Below are 23,284 nucleotides of genomic sequence, written 5' to 3' on the forward strand. Positions count from 1 at the left end.
ATGATGAACAGGTATGTCATCAAACTTGAAGCCTCTTTGCCTGCAACTAATCCACAATCTGAGACAGAGTCTATAAGCCTATACGTTTCCTGCTATAGGCTACTGGTTTACCTAGCTACAATATATATTTCTCTATCTCTTTTAATTTTAGTGTTTGCTCAATTGGTCTGGTGAGGACAACCTGCAATTCAAATTCAAAGTCCTGACAATAATTTACAACCAAAGCAAACATCTCTCTCTCTCTCTCTCTCTCTCTCTCTCTCTCTCTCTCTCTCTCTCTCTCTCTCTCTCTCGCGCGCGCACTCTCTCTCTGTATCTATCTCCCCAGCTCTCTCTCTCTCTCGTTAAGGTGAGTTCATCTCCATCCTCAGCGGACACTGACGTGTTCCTCTAGCAGTATGACAAAGTATCCCTCTTTTTCCTCCCCTTTTCCTCCACTCTCTTTCTCTCTTCGTCCATTCCAGTCTTCCCCGTCCCCTTTCTCTCCACATCGCAGTTTATCATCTCTCTGCACTGAAGCTCCTGCACCTGCTTCTCACCACTGCCCGCTAGACAACGACTCAACCAGCATCCAACCCCGGGAATGATACCCTTTCTCTCAACACTACGGGAGTAGAGGCCAGTGGATAGGTCTGCTTTTTGGTCTGTTTCAAAAGCTATTTGTGGTTTATCGGAAAGGCTGTGGGCTGAAGGCATGTTAAGAGGGATTACCTGTTGTTTTTAAGGGGTTCGTTTCGTCGCTCTGTTGTTCGAGGGATATGATCATCTCCACTTTTATCCGGGAGGAGACTCATCAAACGGTCCCGACCGGACTCGGACGTGACTATGTTTACATAACTCTAAAGGGGATGAATTTGGAGATGTATGACAGTTTATTGGAGATAACAAGAAACAAAGTCCTCATGTCAAAATAATGGTCGTATGTGGTCATTAAAATTATTTTGGAGAGTGCAAATTGTCGCCGAACGTTCGTATAATGCTTGGGTGTGATGAAGTGAGGTAAAGTGAGTGCACAGCTCAGATGTTTAATCCCCTAACTTCGGCAAGATGAAATCGCTCTTCTACAGCCGCTTCTTCATCCTCCTGCCCTGGGTCCTCATCGTCATCATCATGATCCATATTGACACAAGGACGTCCGTCCGAAATCCAGCCCTGGGCCGCGGAGGGGGCGCACATAGGCAAGACAGAACCAGCCCACCCCGGGCCAACCGCTCCGCTCTCCCGGCAATCTACGCCATCACCCCGACCTACAACCGGCCAGTCCAGAAAGCTGAACTTACCCGGCTCGCTAACACCTTCCGCCAGGTTCCTCGCTTCCACTGGATAGTAGTGGAGGACTCGACTGTGCGCACGGAGCTGGTGGTGCGCTTTCTCGCCCGCTCGGGGATGCAGTACACACACCTGAACATCTTTACGCCCCGCCGGTTCAAACGTACCGGGATGCCCCGTGCTACTGAGCAGAGGAACACGGCTCTCTCGTGGCTGCGGTCACATCGCTCCATCAAGGACGTGGGGATAGTATTCTTCGCGGATGATGACAACACATACAGTCTGGAACTGTTTGAAGAGGTAATAATAAATCAACGACAGACCCATAGCATGACATTATCAACAGACCAAAGCTTAGGGACAGTTCGACATTTACTCGAAAATCCGCAAAAAAATGATCACCACCACAAATAACTATAATTGTAGCAACCCGGTATTTATAAACGTGAATATCTACCACTTCAGCATGGTTTTGTAGCTCAGTAGATGCCATGCAGGGCTACTGAATAGAAGGTTCAATGGTTCGCCGCTCTGTTCTTATCTCATTACACCATGATCAGAGCGGGCTGCAGACAATGATCAGCTAGGGGGAAATCCGATCATCATTATATAAAATACTGTATATGCATCGAATTTTGCAACCACCCATTTTCTGTGCACATTCACCACCCATGATCAATGAGCAACGGAAAACTGCATATGCTTCACACCTCTAGTGCTTCATCATGGTTTGCGTTTTCAACACCACAATCAAATAGAGTATGTCAATAACAAACAAAAATAATAATAATACATCCCTCCCTACTCAGTATCAATGGCTTGGCTTTACAATCTCTGAAACTTCATTAAACATTCTGGTGTTTTGTAACAGATGTCTCTTTCCATTCATCAAATGGCCATGGGCAGTTTGAATGCTGGAGTTATGTTAGAGTGGAGTGGATGAAAGTGTGCAGGTAGTATACACAGGAGACTTGTGAAGTAGCCTACCTAATCAGGCTGATTGTGTTTCTGCCACACATCAAAGGTAATACATTTGAAAAGTGAAATGGCAAATGTTAAGGCTATATTGAATCATTAGGTAGGTTCTGGGTCCCGGGTCAGCAACTAGGTTTGGCCTAGGGCCAATTCTTTTCTGAGCTAATAGTTGGCGGACCAAAACATAATTAGCATGATAGCAGCCCAATCCATACAGGCCCTCACTACAAATTGAACAAGATTTTAACACATCTGGTTAGTATATAATCAATGACAATAACATCATCATTTTGATCTGATTACACTGATAAAATGAACAATGGCTCTATTAAATTCGTTTTTCTATGTCAATTTCTCTGTGCATTGATTGCAGAAAATCAGCTTGCAATCAAGAGAAAATGTAGCTCTCAAAGCCTCAACACAAAGGTGGATAATGAAAATAGGAGTTTCAGGGAAGAATGGACACAGAAATATGCATTCTGACCATATTTCTCCAGTGTCAACACTTTCAAAAGTTACCTTTCCACCCAGAGAACCGACCCAACACAGAACAATGGAAGCTTCAACTGCTGGCTACTTGTCCATTGCTTAATTACGCCGAACCCAACAACAGAAGATAACAAGTGCTTCCCTAAAAGCTGCCTGGGTTTAAACATATTCTCTTTTCAGAAAGTGAATAGCTGATACAGACATAATAACAGTCATTTTTTTGTCTCCTGGAATATAGAAGTGCGTGGCTCAGCCTCAAAATGGCATGGAGAGGAAGCAGCTATATCACCACATGCTTCGGAGTCGCAGCTTTCACGGGTATTGTTTCTAGCATAAGGCATGTGTGATGTCGTGAACATCATGCCATAGTCCAGTCCGTGTATTCGTACTGTGGGATTCCAGTTCCATGTTTTACAGTAGCCGGGCGGTGGGAGTGATATGCCATGTGCACTGGGTAATGCCAGGATCCTTCTGAGTAAAGTTCAACGAAAAGTATTGGAACGGCCGACCTCACTTCTTATAAACATAAGCAATCTAAACAACGGTGGATGTTGCAGCATGTTTCTAGCACAAGGCATCACATAGCCCAGCATCATTATAGAACGCTCTATGTAACTACGGTCCTTTTTACTTATTTATTTTCTAAATATAAAGCTAACAATAGGTAGGCTATTCTTTTTGCCCAGCTTTCTTTAACAAAGGGCATGGCATTCCCTCACCAGTCATATAGATGTCGCTAACCCTCACATAGCCTACCACCTTAATTCGAGACCTGGTTTTAACCAAACCTTTCACCTACACAGAGATGTTTAAGGAGTGCATGGTGACAGTAGGCCTATTGATGGATTTGGCTACCGACTGAATCTGTGGATAGCATAATTGTGTTTGTCAAACCAGTAGGCCTGCCTCTCATTTCTTAAATAGGAAGAAATAGGCTTCAACAGAGCCCTCTTGTTGTTAGTGAAGGCAATTGTTGAAATGAATTAGGTCTACTCAAATGACTTTCAGCACCATTCGCTGTCCACCTCTGTTTGATTATGCCGCGGCCGCTGCCACAAAGCTGTCTGCTGCTCGTCTTATTAGCTCGTTGACTGTCTCCTGCACTCTCTTTTCTCATGAACTGATGTTTACATTTAACTTTTGCGTTATTCAGGAGGGGTAACCTTTTGTTGGGACATTACTTTTGGATCATTTTGCATCACCTCTCCGAGATCATTATTATTAAAACATTCTTAATGGTTTTTTTTATGTGTGGTATAATTTCTAGTTAACACAAACTATTGGAATCAGTGACACGTGCAATGACACATCTGGCCTCTCTGCTGCCCATCACTTATTCTTCTATTTTCTCATGGATTTATATTGAAATTGGTGCAGATTTGAATGATTTTGTGTGTGGTATGGTTGCTAGTTAAGCTATTGGAGATCTGCACAAACCACGATTGTCACTATGGACGGAGGTCAGGATAGACTTGTAGACTATATTGACCTGTGGTATAGCAAGCACAGAAAAGCATAGTGCATAAGGGAAGTACCAAAACACCTAGATAGGGGAGGCACATGCAAGCAGATGAGAAAATGTGGATATATGGAAGAAATTATAAAGTAAAACCTGCAAAAAGGGCAATGTAAACCAGGGGAAAAACTAACTGTTTTCCCCTGTGACCATTAAAAACAACATATCCCTCCTCAAAGCAAAAACAAAAGTTTGACAGCCCACCCATATTTTGCCCAGTTAGCATGTGTGCATTCAGACACCAGATATGGAAATGAGGCTGGGATATCCTGAAGGGCCGACTCTGGTCCTTGAGGGCCACTGTGTGTGCAGGCTTTAGTCCCAGTACTGATTCTGGATGGAACAAGAACCTGCACTTACAAAGTACATTTCACATTTCAAGTTCCTTGGTGTCCACATCACCAACAAACTAACATGGTCCACGCACACCAAGACAGTCGTGAAGAGGGCATGACAAAACCTATTCTCAGGAGACTGAAAAGATTGGTGCCAAGCTTCCTGCCATCCAGGACCTATATACCAGGTGGTGTCAGAGGAAGGCCTGAAAAATTGTCAAAGCCTCCAGTCACTCAAGTCGTAGACTGTTCTCTCTGCTACCGCACGGCAAGCGGTACTGGAGCATCAAGTCTAGGTCCAAAAGGCTCCTTAACAGCTTCTACCCCCAAGCCATGAGACTGCTGAACAATGAATCAAATGGCCACCCGGACTATTTACATTTGTTTTTACACTGCCCACTACTCGCTGTTTATTATCTATGCATAGTCACTTTACCCCAACCTACATTTACAAATGACCTCGACTAACCTATACCCCTGCACATTGACTCGGTACCGGTACCCCCTGTATAGATAGCCTAGTTGTTGTTATTTACCTCGACTAACCTATACCCCTGCACATTGACTCGGTACCGGTACCCCCTGTATAGATAGCCTAGTTGTTGTTATTTTCCTCGACTAACCTATACCCCTGCACATTGACTCGGTACCGGTACCCCCTGTATAGATAGCCTAGTTGTTGTTATTTACCTCGACTAACCTATACCCCTGCACATTGACTCGGTACCGGTACCCCCTGTATAGATAGCCTAGTTGTTGTTATTTTCCTCGACTAACCTATACCCCTGCACATTGACTCGGTACTGGTACCCCCTGTATAGATAGCCTAGTTGTTGTTATTTACCTCGACTAACCTATACCCCTGCACATTGACTCGGTACCGGTACCCCCTGTATAGATAGCCTAGTTGTTGTTATTTTTCTCGACTAACCTATACCCCTGCACATTGACTCGGTACTGGTACCCCTGTATAGATAGCCTAGTTGTTGTTATTTTCCTCGACTAACCTATACCCCTGCACATTGACTCGGTACCGGTACCCCTGTATAGATAGCCTAGTTGTTCTTATTTACCTCGACTAACCTATACCCCTGCACATTGACTCGGTACTGGTACCCCCTGTATAGATAGCCTAGTTGTTCTTATTTACCTCGACTAACCTATACCCCTGCACATTGACTCGGTACCGGTACCCCTGTATAGATAGCCTAGTTGTTCTTATTTACCTCGACTAACCTATACCCCTGCACATTGACTCGGTACTGGTACCCCCTGTATAGATAGCCTAGTTGTTGTTATTTACCTCGACTAACCTATACCCCTGCACATTGACTCGGTACCGGTACCCCCTGTATAGATAGCCTAGTTGTTGTTATTTTCCTCGACTAACCTATACCCCTGCACATTGACTCGGTACTGGTACCCCCTGTATAGATAGCCTAGTTGTTGTTATTTTCCTCGACTAACCTATACCCCTGCACATTGACTCGGTACCGGTACCCCCTGTATAGATAGCCTAGTTGTTCTTATTTACCTCGACTAACCTATACCCCTGCACATTGACTCGGTACTGGTACCCCCTGTATAGATAGCCTAGTTGTTGTTATTTTCCTCGACTAACCTATACCCCTGCACATTGACTCGGTACCGGTACCCCCTGTATAGATAGCCTAATTGTTGTTATTTACCTCGACTAACCTATACCCCTGCACATTGACTCGGTACCGGTACCCCCTGTATAGATAGCCTAGTTGTTGTTATTTACCTCGACTAACCTATACCCCTGCACATTGACTCGGTACCGGTACCCCCTGTATAGATAGCCTAGTTGTTGTTATTTTATTGTGTTACTTTTTATTCCATTGTTTACTTTAGTTTATTTAGTAAACATTTTCTTAACTCTATTTCTTGAACTGCATTGTTGGTTAAGGGCTTATACGTAAGCATTTCACAGTAGGGTCTACATCTGTTGTATTCGGCGCATGGGACAAAAATACGATTTGATTTGATTTGATTTGATTTGCATATCACTTGTTTGGAGCGAGTCGTCTCTGTGGCTGTGTAATCTTCAATATAATTTCCTGTTGAAATAACCTGATTGACAGCAGGGGCTCGTCTCTCATTGATTGCTCCGGAGATAAGCAGCACATGGGTTTTGCGTTGTGTGTGTGTGTGTGTGTGTGTGTGTGGGCTGGGGGGGAAAGGGAAAGAGGAGCATTGTACCCTTATCAACTAGTGACAACTTCAGATATGATGTGATTCACACAAGGCCACCTCAAACAATCTCTAAATGTATTCTAACCCCCTGCCATGCCACCAGTTGAACAGAGAATCAGGGTCCGTATGAATCAAGCAAGCATCTCATAGTAGGAGTGCTGATTTCTCCAGTAGGAAGTCACCCCTAGACACCGTTGTAATACCCTTTATGATTTGTGGAGATGATCCTAAATCTTTGCCTAATGACAAAGTAAAGAGAAAAAACTGCATAAATAAATATATATTGTTTTGGGGGCTTGCCTGTTTTCTATGTTATTTTGGCATTAATACGTATCACATATCAGTTTGCAAACAGTGCAAAAATATACGGTATATATATATATATATAATTGAGTTAATAAAGCCGCATACAAACATAGCCTCCTTTTTGTTTTCTTGAGTAATCAGCTCCAAAATGCAGGTGTTTCAGGTAGCCTTCCACAAGCTTCCCACAATAAGTTTGGTGAATTTTGGCCCATTCCTCCTGACAGAGCTGGAGTAACTGAGTCAGATTTTTAGGCCTCCTTGCTCGCACACACTTTTTTTAGTTCTGCACACATATTTTCTATAGGATTGAGGTCAGGGCTTTGTGATGGCCACTCCAATACCTTGAATTTGTAAACTTGATCTCCACTATAAAAAGCATCTAGACATTATTCACAATTCTTTTAGACATTTAAGTAACAGCAGGGATTTGTATAAACCTTGCTGTTTGTCAGCATTGCTTCAATATTCAAATTCAATCTGTCCGATAGTAATTAACGTGTCTGGAGTCGAGACGAGACAGACAGGCATGCAGACAGCGTTTCTCAAACAGTCGAAATCATCAATCAGCTGGCTTCCTTTTTATGGATATACAGTGCATTTGGGAAAATATTCAGACCCCTTGAAGTTTTCCACATTTTGTTACGTTATAGCTTTATTCTGAAATGGAGTACATAGTTTTTTTCTCCTCATCAATCTACACACAATACCCCATAATGACAAAGCAAAAGCAGTAAAAAAAATATATATCACATTTACATAAGTATTCAGACCCTTTACTCAGTACTTTGTTGAAGCAACTTTGGCAGCGATTACAACCTCGAATCTTCTTAGGTATGACCCTACATTCTTGGCACACCTGTTTTGGGGGAGTTTGTCCCATTGTTCTTTGCAGATCCTGTCAAGCTCTGTCAGGTTAGATGGGAATTATTGCTGTACAGCTATTTTCAGGTCTCTCCAGAGATGTTCGATCGGGTTCAAGTCCGGGCTCTGGCTGGGCCACTCAAGGACATTCAGAGACTTGTCCCGAAGCTACTCCTGCGTTGTCTTGGCTGTGTGCTTAGGGTCGTTTTGTGGTGGAAGGTGAACCTTCACCCCAGTCTGAGGTCCTGAGCACTCTGTAGCAGGTTTACATCAAGGATCTCTCTGTACTTTGCTCTGTTCATCTTTCCCTCGATCCTGACTAGTCTCCCAGTCCCTGCCGATGAAAAACATCCCCACAGCATGATGCCACCACCATGCTTCACCACGGGTATGGTGCCAGGTTGCCTCCAGATGTGATGCTTTGCATTCAGGCCAAAGATTTCAATCTTGATGTCATGAGACCAGAGAATCTTGTTTCTCATGGTCTGAGAGTCTTTTAGGTGCCTCTTGGCAAATTCCACTCGGGCTGTCATGTGCCTTTTACTTTTACTGGCTTCTGTCTGGCCACTCTACCGTAAAGGCCTGATTGGTGGAGTGCTGCAGAGATTGTTTGTACTTCTGGAAGGTTCTCCCATCTCCACAGATGAACTCTGGAGCTCTGTCAGAGTGACAATTGGGTCCTTGGTCACCTCTCTCACCAATACCCTTCTCCTTCGATTGCTCAGTTTCGCCAGGCGGCCAGCTGTATGAAGAGTCTTGACGGTTCCAAACTTCTTCCATTTAAGAATGATGGAGGCCACTGTGGTACCTTGGGGACCTTCAATGCTGCAGATATTTTTTGGTACCCTTCCCCAGATCTGTGCCTCGACACAGTCATGTCTCGGAGCTCTACGCACAAATCCTTCGACCTCATGGCCTGGTTTCTGCTCTGACATACACTGTCAACCTTGGGACTGTAACGGCTGTCTTCGTCCTCCTCTGACGAGGAGTAAGAAATGTCAGACCAATGTGCAGCGTGGTACATGTTCATGCTCTTTATTAAAACCAGTTAGAGATAGGGGGCAGTATTTCCACTTTGGATGAATTGCGTGCTCATAGGGAACTGCATCAAAATCTGTCCTAAATTGCTAATATATGCATATTATTATTAATATTGGATAGAAAACACTCTGAAGTTTTTAAAACCGTTTGAATTATGTCTGTGAGTATAACAGAACTCACAGGGCAGGCAATCTTCCAAACAAGTTTTGAAATCCTGAAAGTAGGGGCAACTTTGACGTCATCGCCCCCTCCCTTCCCAACAAGTTATGGATCTGGAAACACTTCCTACGTCTTCCACTAGATGTCCTCATTCAGTAGAAAGTGTAATGGAGCATTTGCTGTGAACTTTGACCTAATGGGAAGGAAAGTAGTTGGTGTTGCAAAAGGATTCCATTTTGTTGTGGCGCGTTTGTCTTTGAGTGCTTCGGCTGTTCCAATCAGCCCCAGATGAAAACGAATGATCCAGTTGGAATGCTATTGGATATATATGATTATAACATCCTGAAGATTGATTCTGCACTTAGTTTGACCAGTTTCTTCGACCTGTAATATGTCTTTTGGAAGTTTTGATGCAAAGTTATCCTGGACCAGAAGTCATTTTTTGGGCATGTGAGCTGAAAGTGGTAGCAAATGCTGCTACATGGACACTAGAATTGAACATTATGAAACAAAACGATTTATTGTTGAACTAGGACTCCTTGCACTACATTCTGATGGAAGATCATCAAAGGTAAGGGAATATTTATGTTGTAATTTTGTATTTCTGTTGACTCCAACATGGCGGAGAAATATTGTTACGTCTGAGCGCCGTCTCAGATTATTGCAATGTTAGGCTTTTTCCGTAACGTAAAAAAAAAAAATGTGACACAGTGGTTGCATTAAGAACCAGTGTATCTTTAATTATATGTAGAACATGTATCTTTAGTCAAAGTTTATGATGAGTATTTCTGTTATCTGGCGTAGCTTTCTATAATTCCTCCGGATATTTTGGACGATTTTCTGAACATGGCGTCAATGTAAACCGAGATTTCTGTCATCTGATGAAGATTTTCAAGAGGTTAGTGATTGAGTCTTTTTTTTAATCCTGCTTTTGTGATTTTTACCTTTTGCTGGAAAAAATGGCTACGTTTTTTTCTTTGGTTTGGTGGTGGTCTAACATAAATATATGTTGTGTTTTCGCCATAAAACATTTTAAAAATCTGACACGCTGGGTAGATGAACAAGGTGTTTATCTTTCATTTGAGGTATTGGACTTGTTAATGTGTGGAGGTTAAATATTTCTAAAAAGAACTAAGGTCAGAACGTGACAGGGACTTCATATAGACAGTGTGTGTGCCTTTCCAAATCATGTCCAATCAATTGAATTTACAACAGGTGGACTCCAATCAAGTTGAAGAAACCTTTCAAGGATGATCAATGGAAAGCTCAATATCGAGTCTTATAGCAAAGGGTCTGAATACTTGATGAGAAAAACATAATTTAATCCATTTTAGAATAAGGCTGTAACGTAACAAAATGTGGAAAAAGTCAAGGGATCTGAATACTTTCTGAATGCACTGTATATATGTAAATTATTGTTATTTATTTTAAAACATTTGGTCAGGGGCTTCCAAGCGGCCAGGGGCCCTAAGCGACTGCTTATGTCAGTTATGCCTGGGGCCGACCCTGCTATCTGCAGCTCCAAAGATAGGCCTGTGTAAAAATCTGTATTTCTATAGGCTGATAGTCAGCCTGCTCTCTCCACCTTGTCCAGGTCATTACAGAACTCACCTCCGTAGTAATCGTCTTTCATAGAGCATTAATGACCTGTCATATTGGGGTAATAACCTGTCAAACCTGTCATGTTGTTTATTTTAGCATTTCACAGACAGTGTAGCTGTCAAAGCAAGGCTATTTATTTTCTCATAAAGCAGTTTTGTATCCAAAATAAACAATATCAAGCTAGACCACATCATAATTGGATTTGTAGAGTCAATGAGCAAAGGTTAACATTATGAAGAGCCTAGTATATTTCATCAATAAGGCTTGAGGGGGTGTGATATATGGACAATATACCACGGCTAAAGGTTGTTCTTAGGCACGACGCACTGGCTATACTACAACTTTCAGCCAATCAGCATTCAAGACTTGAACCACCAAGTTTATAAAGGGAAATAATGCACGCTCTAGAATGCCCTTCTTTTTACTGCTCTAATTACGTTGCTAACCAGTTTATAATAGCAATAAGGCACCTTGGGTGTTTGTATTATATTGCTAATATATCAATGCTAAGGGCGTTGCGTTGTGCATAAGAAATGCCCTTAGCAATGGTATATTTAAGCAATAAGGCACGAGGGGGTGTGGTACTGTATATGGCCAATATACCACGGCTAAATGTTGTTCTTAGGCACGACCCAATTGCTATTACAGTATAAACTGGTTACCAACGTAATTAGAGCAGTACAAATCAATGTTTTGTCATACCTGCGGTATACGGTCTGATATACCATGCCTGTCGGCCAATCAGCATTCAGGGCTTGAACCAGCCAGTTTATAAAGGCATATAACACACCCCATCGGCCTTATTGCTTAAATGAAGCACAGTATATTTGCATGGTAGAATTCAATGGCTATAGTTAATTTTTATGTTTGAGATGCTTTTGAAAGCAAAAGTCGAATTGAAAACAGTATTGGTATTGTTGAATTCAATTTTCATAAAAGCATGCTAGGACTGATGGTTTGGCTAGCTAAACTAGCAAGTGTGTTTGTTTGGTTACCACGTCAACTACTGTAGCTATCTAGTTAACTTGCTAGCTACTTCAGTGGATGTTGAACACATTTCTACCAGCAAATGAACACATTTCTTGTGTTAAATGTGTTAAATTATAGCCATGATAATCAGCTCGGGGCTCTGTGTGTTCTCTGTGAAATATTAGAATGCCTAGCCCTCATTGATTATCTCTTACATAATTAATAAAACCACCATTTAATTACTGTGACTTAGTGAGTGAGTGGTGTCACTAGCCTTACTGATTTTAGAGTAGCTATTTGATTTGTTGTTTCTCTCTCTTGTGTTAGGGACAGTTCGAAATATACTGGGGGGGGATAGGGGGGGTTGTCTAACTTTTTTTGCGTGATATATATTTTTATTGGGCACAGGGGAGGGTAGTTCATTTTTTTCCCTGGTTTACGTTTTCTCTTTTGCAGGTTTTACATTATAATTTCTTCCATATATCCACATTCTCTCATCTGCTTTCATGCACCTCCCCTATATCAATGGGTTTTTGTACTTCCCTTATGCACTATGCTTTTCTGCACGTTAACTATTACTATACCACAGGTCAATAGTCTACCAGTCTGTCTATCCTGCCCTCTATCCACCATTCATAGTGACAGTAGTAGTGGGTGGATCATTTGTCCGGACCTGAAATATGCTAACTAGCAATCATATAACACATAAACATTTATTCAAAAGTGCATCAATTTTCAATATGAATCCACAAGAACAAGTAGCAATAGCTGATAGGCAGCTGAGAGGCCAGGTGTGTCATTGCGCATGAAATAACAGTGAGACACGCAGCTCAAAAAGCTCCCCTATTGATCTTGTTTAGGGACAAAACAATTATCCTACCTAGATTAGCCTACAACACCACAATGCAATGAATAACTGTTTTCAAGTGGGTACAGCATTCTACTCTAGGCTGGAAACCGCAGTGAAAATGTCCTTTGAATAATGGTTCAAAAGCCCTGTGATTTGAATGTTTCATTCCATTTGGATCAGTTGTGGGTCTATTTTCAACAGTTTATAAGGTCTAGAAAGGGACAGTAGCAGGCCAATCTGGCTGTATTTTAACTTCTGATAATGAGATGCTCTGTCTGTTGCAGACCATCATTCTCCCAAGTCGTCCTATAATAACGTGGCCACATTTGCTCCCAGCAGGAAGGCTCTTCCTTACACACCTAGAAACTAATACTTCAATATAGCCAAAATATTTGTCATTTAACTATATTACCTGTATATGCCTTCTATTTGAGGTAGATACAGTGGGGCAAAAAAATATTTAGTCAGCCACCAATTGTGCAAGTTCTCCCACTTAAAAAAACGAGAGAGGCCTGTAATTGTCATCATAGGTACACTTCAACTATGACAGACAAAATGAGAAAACAATTTCCAGAAAATCAGATTGTAGGATTTTTAATGAATTTATTTGCAAATTATGGTGGAAAATAAGTATTTGGTCAATAACAAAAGTTTATCTCAATACTTTGTTATATACCCTCTGTTGGCAATGACAGAGGTCAAACCTTTTCTGTAAGTCTTCACAAGGTTTTCACACACTGTTGCTGGTATTTTAGCCCATTCCTCCATGCAGATCTCCTCTAGAGCAGTGATGTTTTGAGGATGTTGCTGGGCAACACAGACTTTCAACTCCCTCCAAAGATTGTCTATGGGGTTGAGATCGGGAGACTGGCTAGGCCACTCCTGGACCTTGAAATGCTTCTTACGAAGCCACTCCCTTCGTTGCCCGAGCTGTGTGTTTGGGATCATTGTCATGCTGAAAGACCCAGCCACATTTCATCTTCAATAACCTTGCTGATGGTAGGCTTTGTTACTTTGGTCCCAGCTCTCTGCAGGCCATTCACTAGGTCCCCCCGTGTGGTTCTGGGATTTTTGCTCACCGTTCTTGTGATCATTTTGACCCCACGGGGTGAGATCTCGCTTGGAGCCCCAGATCGAGGGAGATTATCAGTGGTTTTGTATGTCTTCCATTTCCTAATAATTGCTCCCACAGTTGATTTCTTCAAATCACGCTGCTTACCTATTGCAGATTCAGTCTTCCCAGCCTGGTGCAGGTTTACAATTTTGTTTCTGGTGTCCTTTGACAGCTTTTTGGTCTTGGCCATAGTGGAGTTTGGAGTGTGACTGTTTGAGGTTGTGGACAGGTGTATTTTATACTGATAACAAGTTCAAACAGGTGCCATTAATACAGGTAATGAGTGGAGGACAGAGGAGCCTCTTAAAGAAGAAGTTACAGGTCTGTGAGAGCCAGAAATCTTGCTTGTTTGTAGGTGACCAAATACTTATTTTCCACCATAATTTGCAAATAAATTCATTAAAAATCCTACAATGTGAATTTCTGGATTTTCTTCCCTCATTATGTCTGTCATAGTTGAAGTGTACATATGATGAAAATTACAGGCCTCTCTCATATTTTTAAGTGGGAGAACTTGCACAATTGGTGGCTGACTAAATACTTTTTTTGCCCCACTATATGTACATGAAGGCAGGGTAAAGTTACTAGGCATAAGGATAGATAATAATAAGACTAAAATAAAGAACCGTGTACACTCCATAAACACAACCTGTCACAATGTTTTAATTTGATTAGGCTACTTCAAATGTCCTGTAGGCTATCTGTGCACATTTGTCCAAAATCTAATTACAGCATCCAAACTGTGCAGCAGCCATTTGATGGATGGAAAGAGACATCTGTTACAAAACACCAAAAAAGTTGAATGATATTCGGAAATTGTAAAGACAAGCCTTCAATACTGGCTAGACCTGCAAGGAGGGATATATTTTCTGTGTGTCAAGATATACATAGTCTGTTTTATTGTGATGTTGAAAATGCAAACCATGATATTGAAGTGCCCGAAGCCGGTATATGCTTTTACTTGCTGGTTGTGTGGTGCATTGGTACAGAATCCTGTTGTTGGATAACTATTTGCATATACTATATATAATTATACATATTGTATCAAAATATAGAAATCTGATTTCCCCCTAGCTGATCATTGTGTGCAGCCAGCTCTGATTGCTGTGTAAGGAAACAGGCAGAGTGAGTAAGCTCGTCTGTGGTAGTAGGCGAACCCTCTGCCTTCTGGCCCGTAGCCCTGCCTGGCATCGACTGTGCTACAAATGCATGCTGTAGTGGCAAAGTCAATATCCACACAGGGTCGCAACAGTTATTTTTATTTGTGGTCGTCAATATTATTTAGAGTCAATTTAATGAGGGGGGAGGGTGTGCAATTTATTTTTACAGTACAAGGGGAGGGTCATGTGAAAATAGTTTTTATGTTGAGGAGGGGGTACATCTTTTTTTTAAGTCAGCAGATTTCTAATGGTCGCTTATGTCTGAGTTTGAGAGGAAACCAGCTGGAAATGCTTTGCATAAAGAAAGAATTATTGGATGTTTTCTCTGTTATCAAGCATTAACAGGTCATGGCTCGGCACAATTCATTATGGGTGCCAGACATTCCACCAGCTTTTCTGCCTCGGAATGGAGTGTCAGCGAACAGAACCGTGCATATTTCAAATGAATGCCCTGTGAGCTATCATAGACTCTGGGTGAGTTTGCATTTTGCTCCAGGGCAGTGGGAAGTCGTGAGCTAGTGGTAGCAGCGTAACTGCAGCACCGTGGCCAATACTGAATGGCTCCCAAGTGTTTGGGTAAGCATAGTCTGCCAGTCCGTCAGTCAGAAATGTGCATCGGTCTGACTTAAAATTACTGTAACCAGACAGCTTGTCGAATAAAGCTGTTCAGTCAAAGGCTTGAAGGAAATGCAGGCCTATAGTCCTCAAATCACATGTGCCTAATACAACGGGTGTAGACTTAACCATGAAATGTTTGCTCACGAGCCCTTCCCAACAATGCAGAGTTCAAAAATACAAATAGTAACATGAGGACTAAAATACACAAGAATGGAGCTATATACAGGGAGTACCAGTACGAGATCAATGTGCAGGGGCACAAGGTACTTGAGGTAGATATGTACATGAAGACAGGGTAACATGACTAGTCATAAGAATAGAGAATAATAAGAGTAAAATAAAGAACAGCGTACACTCTTAGAAAAATATGTGCTACTGTATCTAGAACCTACAAGGGTTCTTCGCCTGTCACCATTGGAAAACCCTTTGAAGAACCTTTTTTTGGTTGCAGGTAGAACCCTTTTGGGTTCCATGTAGAAACCTTTCTACAGAGGGTTCTACATGGAACCCAAAAGGGTTTTACCTGGAGCCAAAAAGGAACTATAAATGTACCTGGAAACTACCTGGAACTATAAATGGTTCTCTTATGGGGACAGCCGAAGAACCATTTTGGAGAAAAAAAATTCAAAGAAAGTAGCAGCAGCATATGATGAGTGTAGAAGTGTGTATGTGTGTTTTTGTTGCGTTGGTGTGTGTGTGTGTGTGTGTGTGTGTGTGTGTATGTGTGTTTTTGTTGCGTTGTGTGTGTGTGTGTGTGTGTGTGTGTGTGTGTGTGTGTGTGTGTGTGTGTGTGTGTGTTGTTGGCATGCGTGTGTGTGCGTACAGTATGTAGTGTATGTGAATATGTGTGGGTTTTGTGTGAGAGTGTTAGTGTACTGTGTGTATATAGAGTGTGTATATAGTCTTGTGAGTGTGCATAGAATCAGTGCAAGATAAGATCAGTGCAGATAGTCCAGGTAACCAATATTTTTTATTTACTTATTTTTTACCCCTTTTTCTCCCCAATTTCGTGGTATCCAATTGTTTTAGTAGCTACTATCTTGTCTCATCGCTACAACACCCGTACGGGCTCGGGAGAGACGAAGGTTGAAAGTCATGCGTCCTCAGCGCATCCAACCCGGAAGCCAGCTGCACCAATGTGTCTGAGGAAACACCGTGCACCTGGCAGCCCTGGTTAGCGCGCACTGCGCCCGGCCCACTACAGGAGTCGCTGGTGCGCGATGAGACAAGGATTTCCCTACCGGCCAAACCCTCCCTAACCTGGATGACGCTAGGCCAATTGTGCGTCGCCCCACGGACCTCCCGGTCGCGGCCGGTTACAACAGAGCCTGGGCGCGAATCCAGAGTCTCTGGTGGCGCAGCTGGCGCTGCAGTACAGTGCCCTTAACCACTGCGCCACCCGGGAGGCCCCAGGCAACCATTAGTTAACTATTTTACAGTCTGATGGCTATGTAGCAGTCTTATAGTTTTGGCATAGAAGCTGACTCTGAGCCTGTTGGTCAGAGAGCTGATGCTCCCGTATCGTTTGCAGGACGGTAGCAGATTGAACATTCTACAGCAGGCTTGGGCAACTCCAGTCCTCGGGTGCCTAATTGGTTTCACAACTTTTCACCATCCAGCTGATTAAACTAATTGCATTCTAAACTGAAGATCATGGTTAGTTGATTATTGGAGTTGGGTGTGTTAGCTGGGTCTGGGGCAAAAGGACTGTCCCGAGGACTGGAGTTACTCATCCCTGGTCTATGGCTTGGGTGGCTAAAGTCTTTGGTAATTATGTTGTCCTTCCTCTGACACCGCCTGATATAGAGGTCCTGGATGGCAGGCAGCTCAGCCCCAGTGATGTACTGGGCTGTCCACACCACCCTCTGTAGCGCTTTGCTGTCGAGGGCGGTGCATTTGCCATAAGCGGTGATGCAGCCAGTCAAGATGCTCTCGTTGGTGCAGCTGTAGAACTTTTTGAGGAAGCAAATTTTGTCAGCCTCCTGAGGGGGAAGCGGCACTGTTATGCCCTCTTCATAACTCTGTAGGTGCACGTGGACCGTGTTATGTCCTTAGTGATGTAGACACCAAAGAACTTGAAGCTCTCGATGTGGATGGGGGGAGGGGGGAGGTGGGGGTGCACTCCCCTCTTTCTCCTGTAGTCCATGATCAGCTCCTTGGTCTTATTGAGGTTGAGGGAGTGAGCCAAGTCTCTGACCTACTCCCTGTACGCTGTCTCATCAGCGTCGGTGATCAGGCCTACCACTGTTGTATCAGCAAACTTGATGATGGTGTTGAGTCGTGCATGGCCATGCAGTCGTGGTTGAACAGGGAGTACAGGAGGAGACTAGGCACACCCTTGAGGGGCCCCCTGTGTTGGGGGTCAGCGTGGCAGAGGTGTTGTTGCCTACCCTCACCCCCTGGGGCCGGCCCGTCAGGAAGTCCAGGATCCAGTTGCAGTGAGAGGTGTTCAGTCCCAGGGTCCCCAGCAGAGGGGACTACGGTGTTGAATGCTGAGCTATAGTCTATGAACAGCATTCTCACATAGTTATTTCCCCTCTTGTCCAGGTGGGAGAGGGCAGTGTGATGTGCAATTGCGATTGCGTCATCTGTGGATCTGTGGGGACGGTATGTGAATTGGAGTGGGTATACGGTGTCTGGAATGATGGTGTTGATGTGAGTCATGACCTGCCTTTCAAAGCACTTCATAATTACAGATGTGAATGCTACTGGGTGATCGGCACACAAGACATGTTGGTAAAAGTGAGGTAGAACGTCCTACCAATTAATGAAAAGTGTCAAGGCTCAGGAGAAGACCCAGATGCAGATAGTTTCGAAGTAACAAAAGTTTATTACAAAAACAGGGGGGCAGGCAAACGACAGGTCAAGGGCAGGCAGAGGTCAGTAATCCAGAACAGAGTCTGAAAGGTTCAGAACGGCAGGCAGGCTCAGGGCAGGCAGAGGTCAGTAATCCAGGGTGGTGTGACAAGGTACAGAACGGCAGGCAGGCTCAGGGTCAGGGCAGAAAGAATGGTCACAACGGGCAACACCTGGAGGGGGGTAGAGACAATCACAAAGACAGGTGAAACAGATCAGGGTGTGACACCTCAACAAGGGTAGAAACTATGTTCTTAAATAGGCAGACTATTAATTGGTGTGGAAGATAGGCCTACATACTTAAGATAGGCCTACATACTTAAGATAGGTCTACATACTTAAGATAGGTCTACATACTTGGACTTGAACTACACTGACACATTGCCAGGACAAATTCAATCAATGGCCGTGGTTTCATAGTGTTCAGTAGGCCCCTAGAAAGGGAACAAAGGAACCGCAAGAAAGAGAGGAAGAGCAAAATCTGAAATCCAATTCCATCAAACCCATGTGAGCAATTATCATAATTACATACTAGAGGGGTTTTTTTCTGTCTGGGAACTGAAGCAGAAAGGAGAGAATCCCACAGATAGAAATTGGCTGTGTCTGAGTAGGTGATGGAGAGGAGGAGGGGGAGAAGGAAGGGGAAGGAGAGAGAAAAGGTAGTGTAGTGAAGAAGAGAGCGTGGTGAGAAAGAAGGAGGAGGTGTGAGAGAGGTGAAGAGCGTAGAACAGGGCGTGAGAACAGACACTTGATTTTCCACTAGCTCTGGTTACTCATTACTGCACTGGCACACCCCTTCTATTCTCCCACTCTGTCTCCTCTCCACTCTCCCTCTCTCTTTTCCTTATTTCTGGATCCGTTCCTCTCTCATCTCCTCTCTACTTTCCTTTTCCATCCTCTCCCACTCTTCTCTCTTTCCCTGTGTCCTCTTCTCTCTTCTCTCTTTCCTTGTGCCCTCTTCTCTCTTTCCGTGTGTCCACTTCTCTCTTCTCTCTTTCCCTGTGTCCACTTCTCTCTTTCCGTGTGTCCACTTCTCTCTTCTCTCTTTCCCTGTGCCCTCTTCTCTCTTTCCGTGTGTCCACTTCTCTCTTCTCTCTTTCCGTGTGTCCACTTCTCTCTTCTCTCTTTCCCTGTGTCCACTTCTCTCTTCTCTCTTTCCGTGTGTCCACTTCTCTCTTCTCTCTTTCCGTGTCCACTTCTCTCTTCTCTCTTTCCGTGTGTCCACTTCTCTCTTCTCTCTTTCCCTGTGTCCACTTCTCTCTTCTCTCTTTCCGTGTGTCCACTTCTCTCTTCTCTCTTTCCGTGTGTCCACTTCTCTCTTCTCTCTTTCCATGTGTCCACTTGTCTTCTCTCTTTCCCTGTGCCCTCTTCTCTCTTTCCGTGTGTCCACTTCTCTCTTCTCTCTTTCCGTGTGTCCACTTCTCTCTTCTCTCTTTCCGTGTGTCCACTTCTCTCTTCTCTCTTTCCCTGTGTCCACTTCTCTCTTTCCGTGTGTCCACTTCTCTCTTCTCTCTTTCCCTGTGCCCTCTTCTCTCTTTCCGTGTGTCCACTTCTCTCTTCTCTCTTTCCCTGTGCCCTCTTCTCTCTTTCCGTGTGTCCACTTCTCTCTTCTCTCTTTCCGTGTGTCCACTTCTCTCTTCTCTCTTTCCATGTGTCCTCTTCTCTCTTTCCTTGTGCCCTCTTCTCCCTTCTCTCACATCCTCATGTACTACCCTCTCTCTTCCTCTATTCCTCCCTCCTCATCCCTCACCTCATTTATTTCTCCACCCTCAGGAGCAGTGTGAGTCGTGAGTCTGTCATAATGCTGGCATTGTCTACCCTCCAACCCTGAACCCACCCCCCGCCCCGCTGCTTAGAAGGATGGAGACAGAAACGATGCCCTTAGAGCACAAACACACACACCCACACACAAACACACACACTTCATCATTCTTTCAGACACAGCAAACTCACACCCAACCACTTACACCAACCCGCGCACACACCATGTATCATTGCATCACCATTTCATAACCTCCTCATTTTCTCTCCTCTAATTTAATTCATCATTTTTTTCTCCCTCTCTCTCTTTCATAGCCCCCGCTATGCATATTAATGACACATGGAGAAGGATTGATTAAAATCGCACTAAGGAAAGAGTGTATGAGCACACAATTAAATGACAGCTTATTCTCTGGGAGAGAAAAACATTTATAATGGATTTATACTGTATCATTAAAAATCCCATTGTATATGCATACAATTTACATATCACCTCCGTTAATATGGAGTAAACAAAAGCAGCCTAGACATTCACGGACTATGTTGCAGCTCAATGTAAGATAGATGACAGTGGCTCAAAATTTGATAGATGACATCTTAAATGGTAACCTGACGTATTCTCCTATTCCTCTGGTCAAAAGTTCACTCTGAAATCCACAGACGATGTAATTGACATCACACTGTACACTGCCCTTTCCCATCTGGACAAGAGGAATACCTATGTAAGAATGCTGTTCATTGACTACAGCTCAGCCTTCAACACCATAGTACCCTCCAAGCTCATCATTAAGCTAGGGACCCTGGGTCTGAACCCCGCCCTGTGCAACTGGGTCCTGGACTTCCTGATGGGCCGCCCCCAGATGGTGAAGGTAGGAAACAACACCTCCACTATGCTGATCCTCAACACAGGGGCCCCACAAGGGTGTGTGCTCAGCCCCCTCCTGTACTCACTCAATCATCAAGTTTGCAGATGACACAACAGTAGTAGGCCTGATTACCAAAAAGGATGAGACAGCCTACAGGAAGGAGGTAAGGGCCCTGGCAGAGTGGTGCCAGGAAAATAACCTCTCCCTCAATGTCAACACAACTAAGGAGCTGATCGTAGACTTCAGGAGACAGTAGAGGAAGCACGCCCCCATCCACATCAATGGGACTGCAGTGGAGAAGGTGAAAAGTTCCTCGGCGTACACATCACTGACAATCTGAAATGGTCCACCCGCACAGACAGTGTGCTAGAGAAGGCGCAACAGCGCCTCTTCAACCTCAGGAGGCTGACTAAATGAGTCTTTGCCCCTAAGACCCTCACAAAGTTTTACAGATGCACCACTGAGAGCATCCTGTCAGTCTGTATCAATGCCCGGTACAGCAAATGCACAGTCCGCAACCGCAGGGCTCTCCAGAGGGTGGTGCGGTCTGCCCAACGCATCACCGGGGACACACTGCCTGCCTTCCAGGACACCTACAGCACCCGATGTCACAGGAAGGCCAAAAGGACCATCAAAGAGATCAACCCCCCGAGCCACAGCCTGTTTACCCCGCTATCATCCAGAAGGCGAGGTCAGTACAGGTGCATCAAAGCTGGGACCTAGGTAATGAAAGAGAGCTTCTATCTCAAGGCCATCAGACTGTTAAATAGCCATCACTAGCCGGCCTCCACCCAGTATCCTGCCCTGAACTTAGTCACTAGCTGGCTACCACTTGGTTATCTAACCCTGCACATTAGAGGCTGCTGACCTATGTACATAGACATGGAATCACTGGCCACTTTAATAATGGAACACTGGCCACTTTAATAATGTTTACATACTGTATTTTACTGTATTCTACTGTATTCTAGTCAATGCCACTCCAACATTGCTTGTCCTAAAATGTATATATTTCTTAATTCCATTATTTTACTTGTAGATTTGTGTGTATTGTTGTGAATTGTTAGATACTACTGCACTGTTGGAGCTAGAAACACAAGCATTTCACTACACCCGCAATAACACTGCTAAATATGTGTATATGACCAATACAATGTGATTTGATTATCCTTCAAGATATGACTTTTTTCTGTACCACTCAGTCAGACAATGCCGCTATGTGGAAAGTATACCTCCATTTCAGATAGAGACCAGGAACCCATCTACTGTGTCAAAATCCAATGTATGTCAATAATGGGATCTGGTTTCCTCGATGTCCCAAAATGCCAGCATAGAGCCAGTAGAGGTTATAGGTCACAAAGCAATTCTTTTTTGGTCTATTTTTAGAGCTAGAATTCTCTGCAGAGTGAATTCTTTCTGAAGGGTATTGACTATTTCTCTAGCACAGGTATTATACGGTTGATGTTGGTTTTGACAGTCTGGGTCCATGCCTGCAGAGGCTGGAGCTTTAAATCAATCTTTACAGTTCCCAGGTCTGCCTTTGCTTTTTCTCTGAGGCCCTGGTCCAATTGAACATTTGTCCTTCTTTCCTCCCTTCCTTTAAAAAAAATCACTGATCTGTATGTGATCGGATAGCAATCATCTCCGATCTTGGAGTGTGTAGTGGGTAGGACTATATGAGTACTATGGGGGTACTTTGTAATTAAGAATACATTGGAAGCATATTCAAGGATGTCTTTTAAACAACTGCTCCATCCCTAAGTCTCCATTCATTTGAGGAATTATGCATGTCCAAACAAGGGTCAGGATCTGGACGAAACATAATTAGAACCAAATTAATGTCGACTCATTTTTTGATGCTACCCAGTGTCATCTATTTGATTCCTCCACAACAGTCTTCATCAGGCTACTCCGGTTAAAACCCCATCAAAGACCATTAAGGCTGGAAACGATGCTGTACCATAAGGCTAAGAGGAAGATCACACATGGGAACAGTAGACAGTGAGTGAGCGGACATTCACTCTCTTTTCATTTCTGTTTGATAGACTCGACCAGTAGCCTTTGGAGAAAAAAAACCTGGAGGAAACAGAAAGGTGGGGAAGGGTTTTAGCGTCGCACAAGCTCAAGGGGTACAGCATTTGAAGAGAAGACATCTAAGCCGTGTGCATGGGTAAAGGGGGGGAGAGAGAGAGAAAGGGAGAGAGAGAGAGCCTTCCCATCACTCTGTTGAGAGCTGGGATGTAGAGAGGAGACATGAAAGATCTAGGCCCTGGCTTGACCGTTTGTGTGAAGAATCACACGGCGACATTGTCGCTCTGTA

General features: G+C 43.7%; 1 protein-coding gene across 1 annotated transcript in view; it reads left to right on the forward strand.

Annotated features, from left to right (window-relative positions):
- Positions 1-355: 355 nt before the first annotated feature.
- LOC118369699 (galactosylgalactosylxylosylprotein 3-beta-glucuronosyltransferase 2-like) overlaps positions 356-23,284 on the forward strand; it is a 31,284-nt gene continuing 8,355 nt past the window's right edge. Inside the window, exon 1 of the mRNA XM_035754316.2 lies at positions 356-1,569. Coding sequence (XP_035610209.1) covers positions 1,048-1,569 — 522 coding nt within the window. The 5' untranslated portion in view covers positions 356-1,047. The remainder of the gene's footprint in view (positions 1,570-23,284) is intronic.

Source organism: Oncorhynchus keta, chromosome 36, assembly GCF_023373465.1.
Source record: "Oncorhynchus keta strain PuntledgeMale-10-30-2019 chromosome 36, Oket_V2, whole genome shotgun sequence".
Taxonomy (NCBI): domain Eukaryota; kingdom Metazoa; phylum Chordata; class Actinopteri; order Salmoniformes; family Salmonidae; genus Oncorhynchus; species Oncorhynchus keta.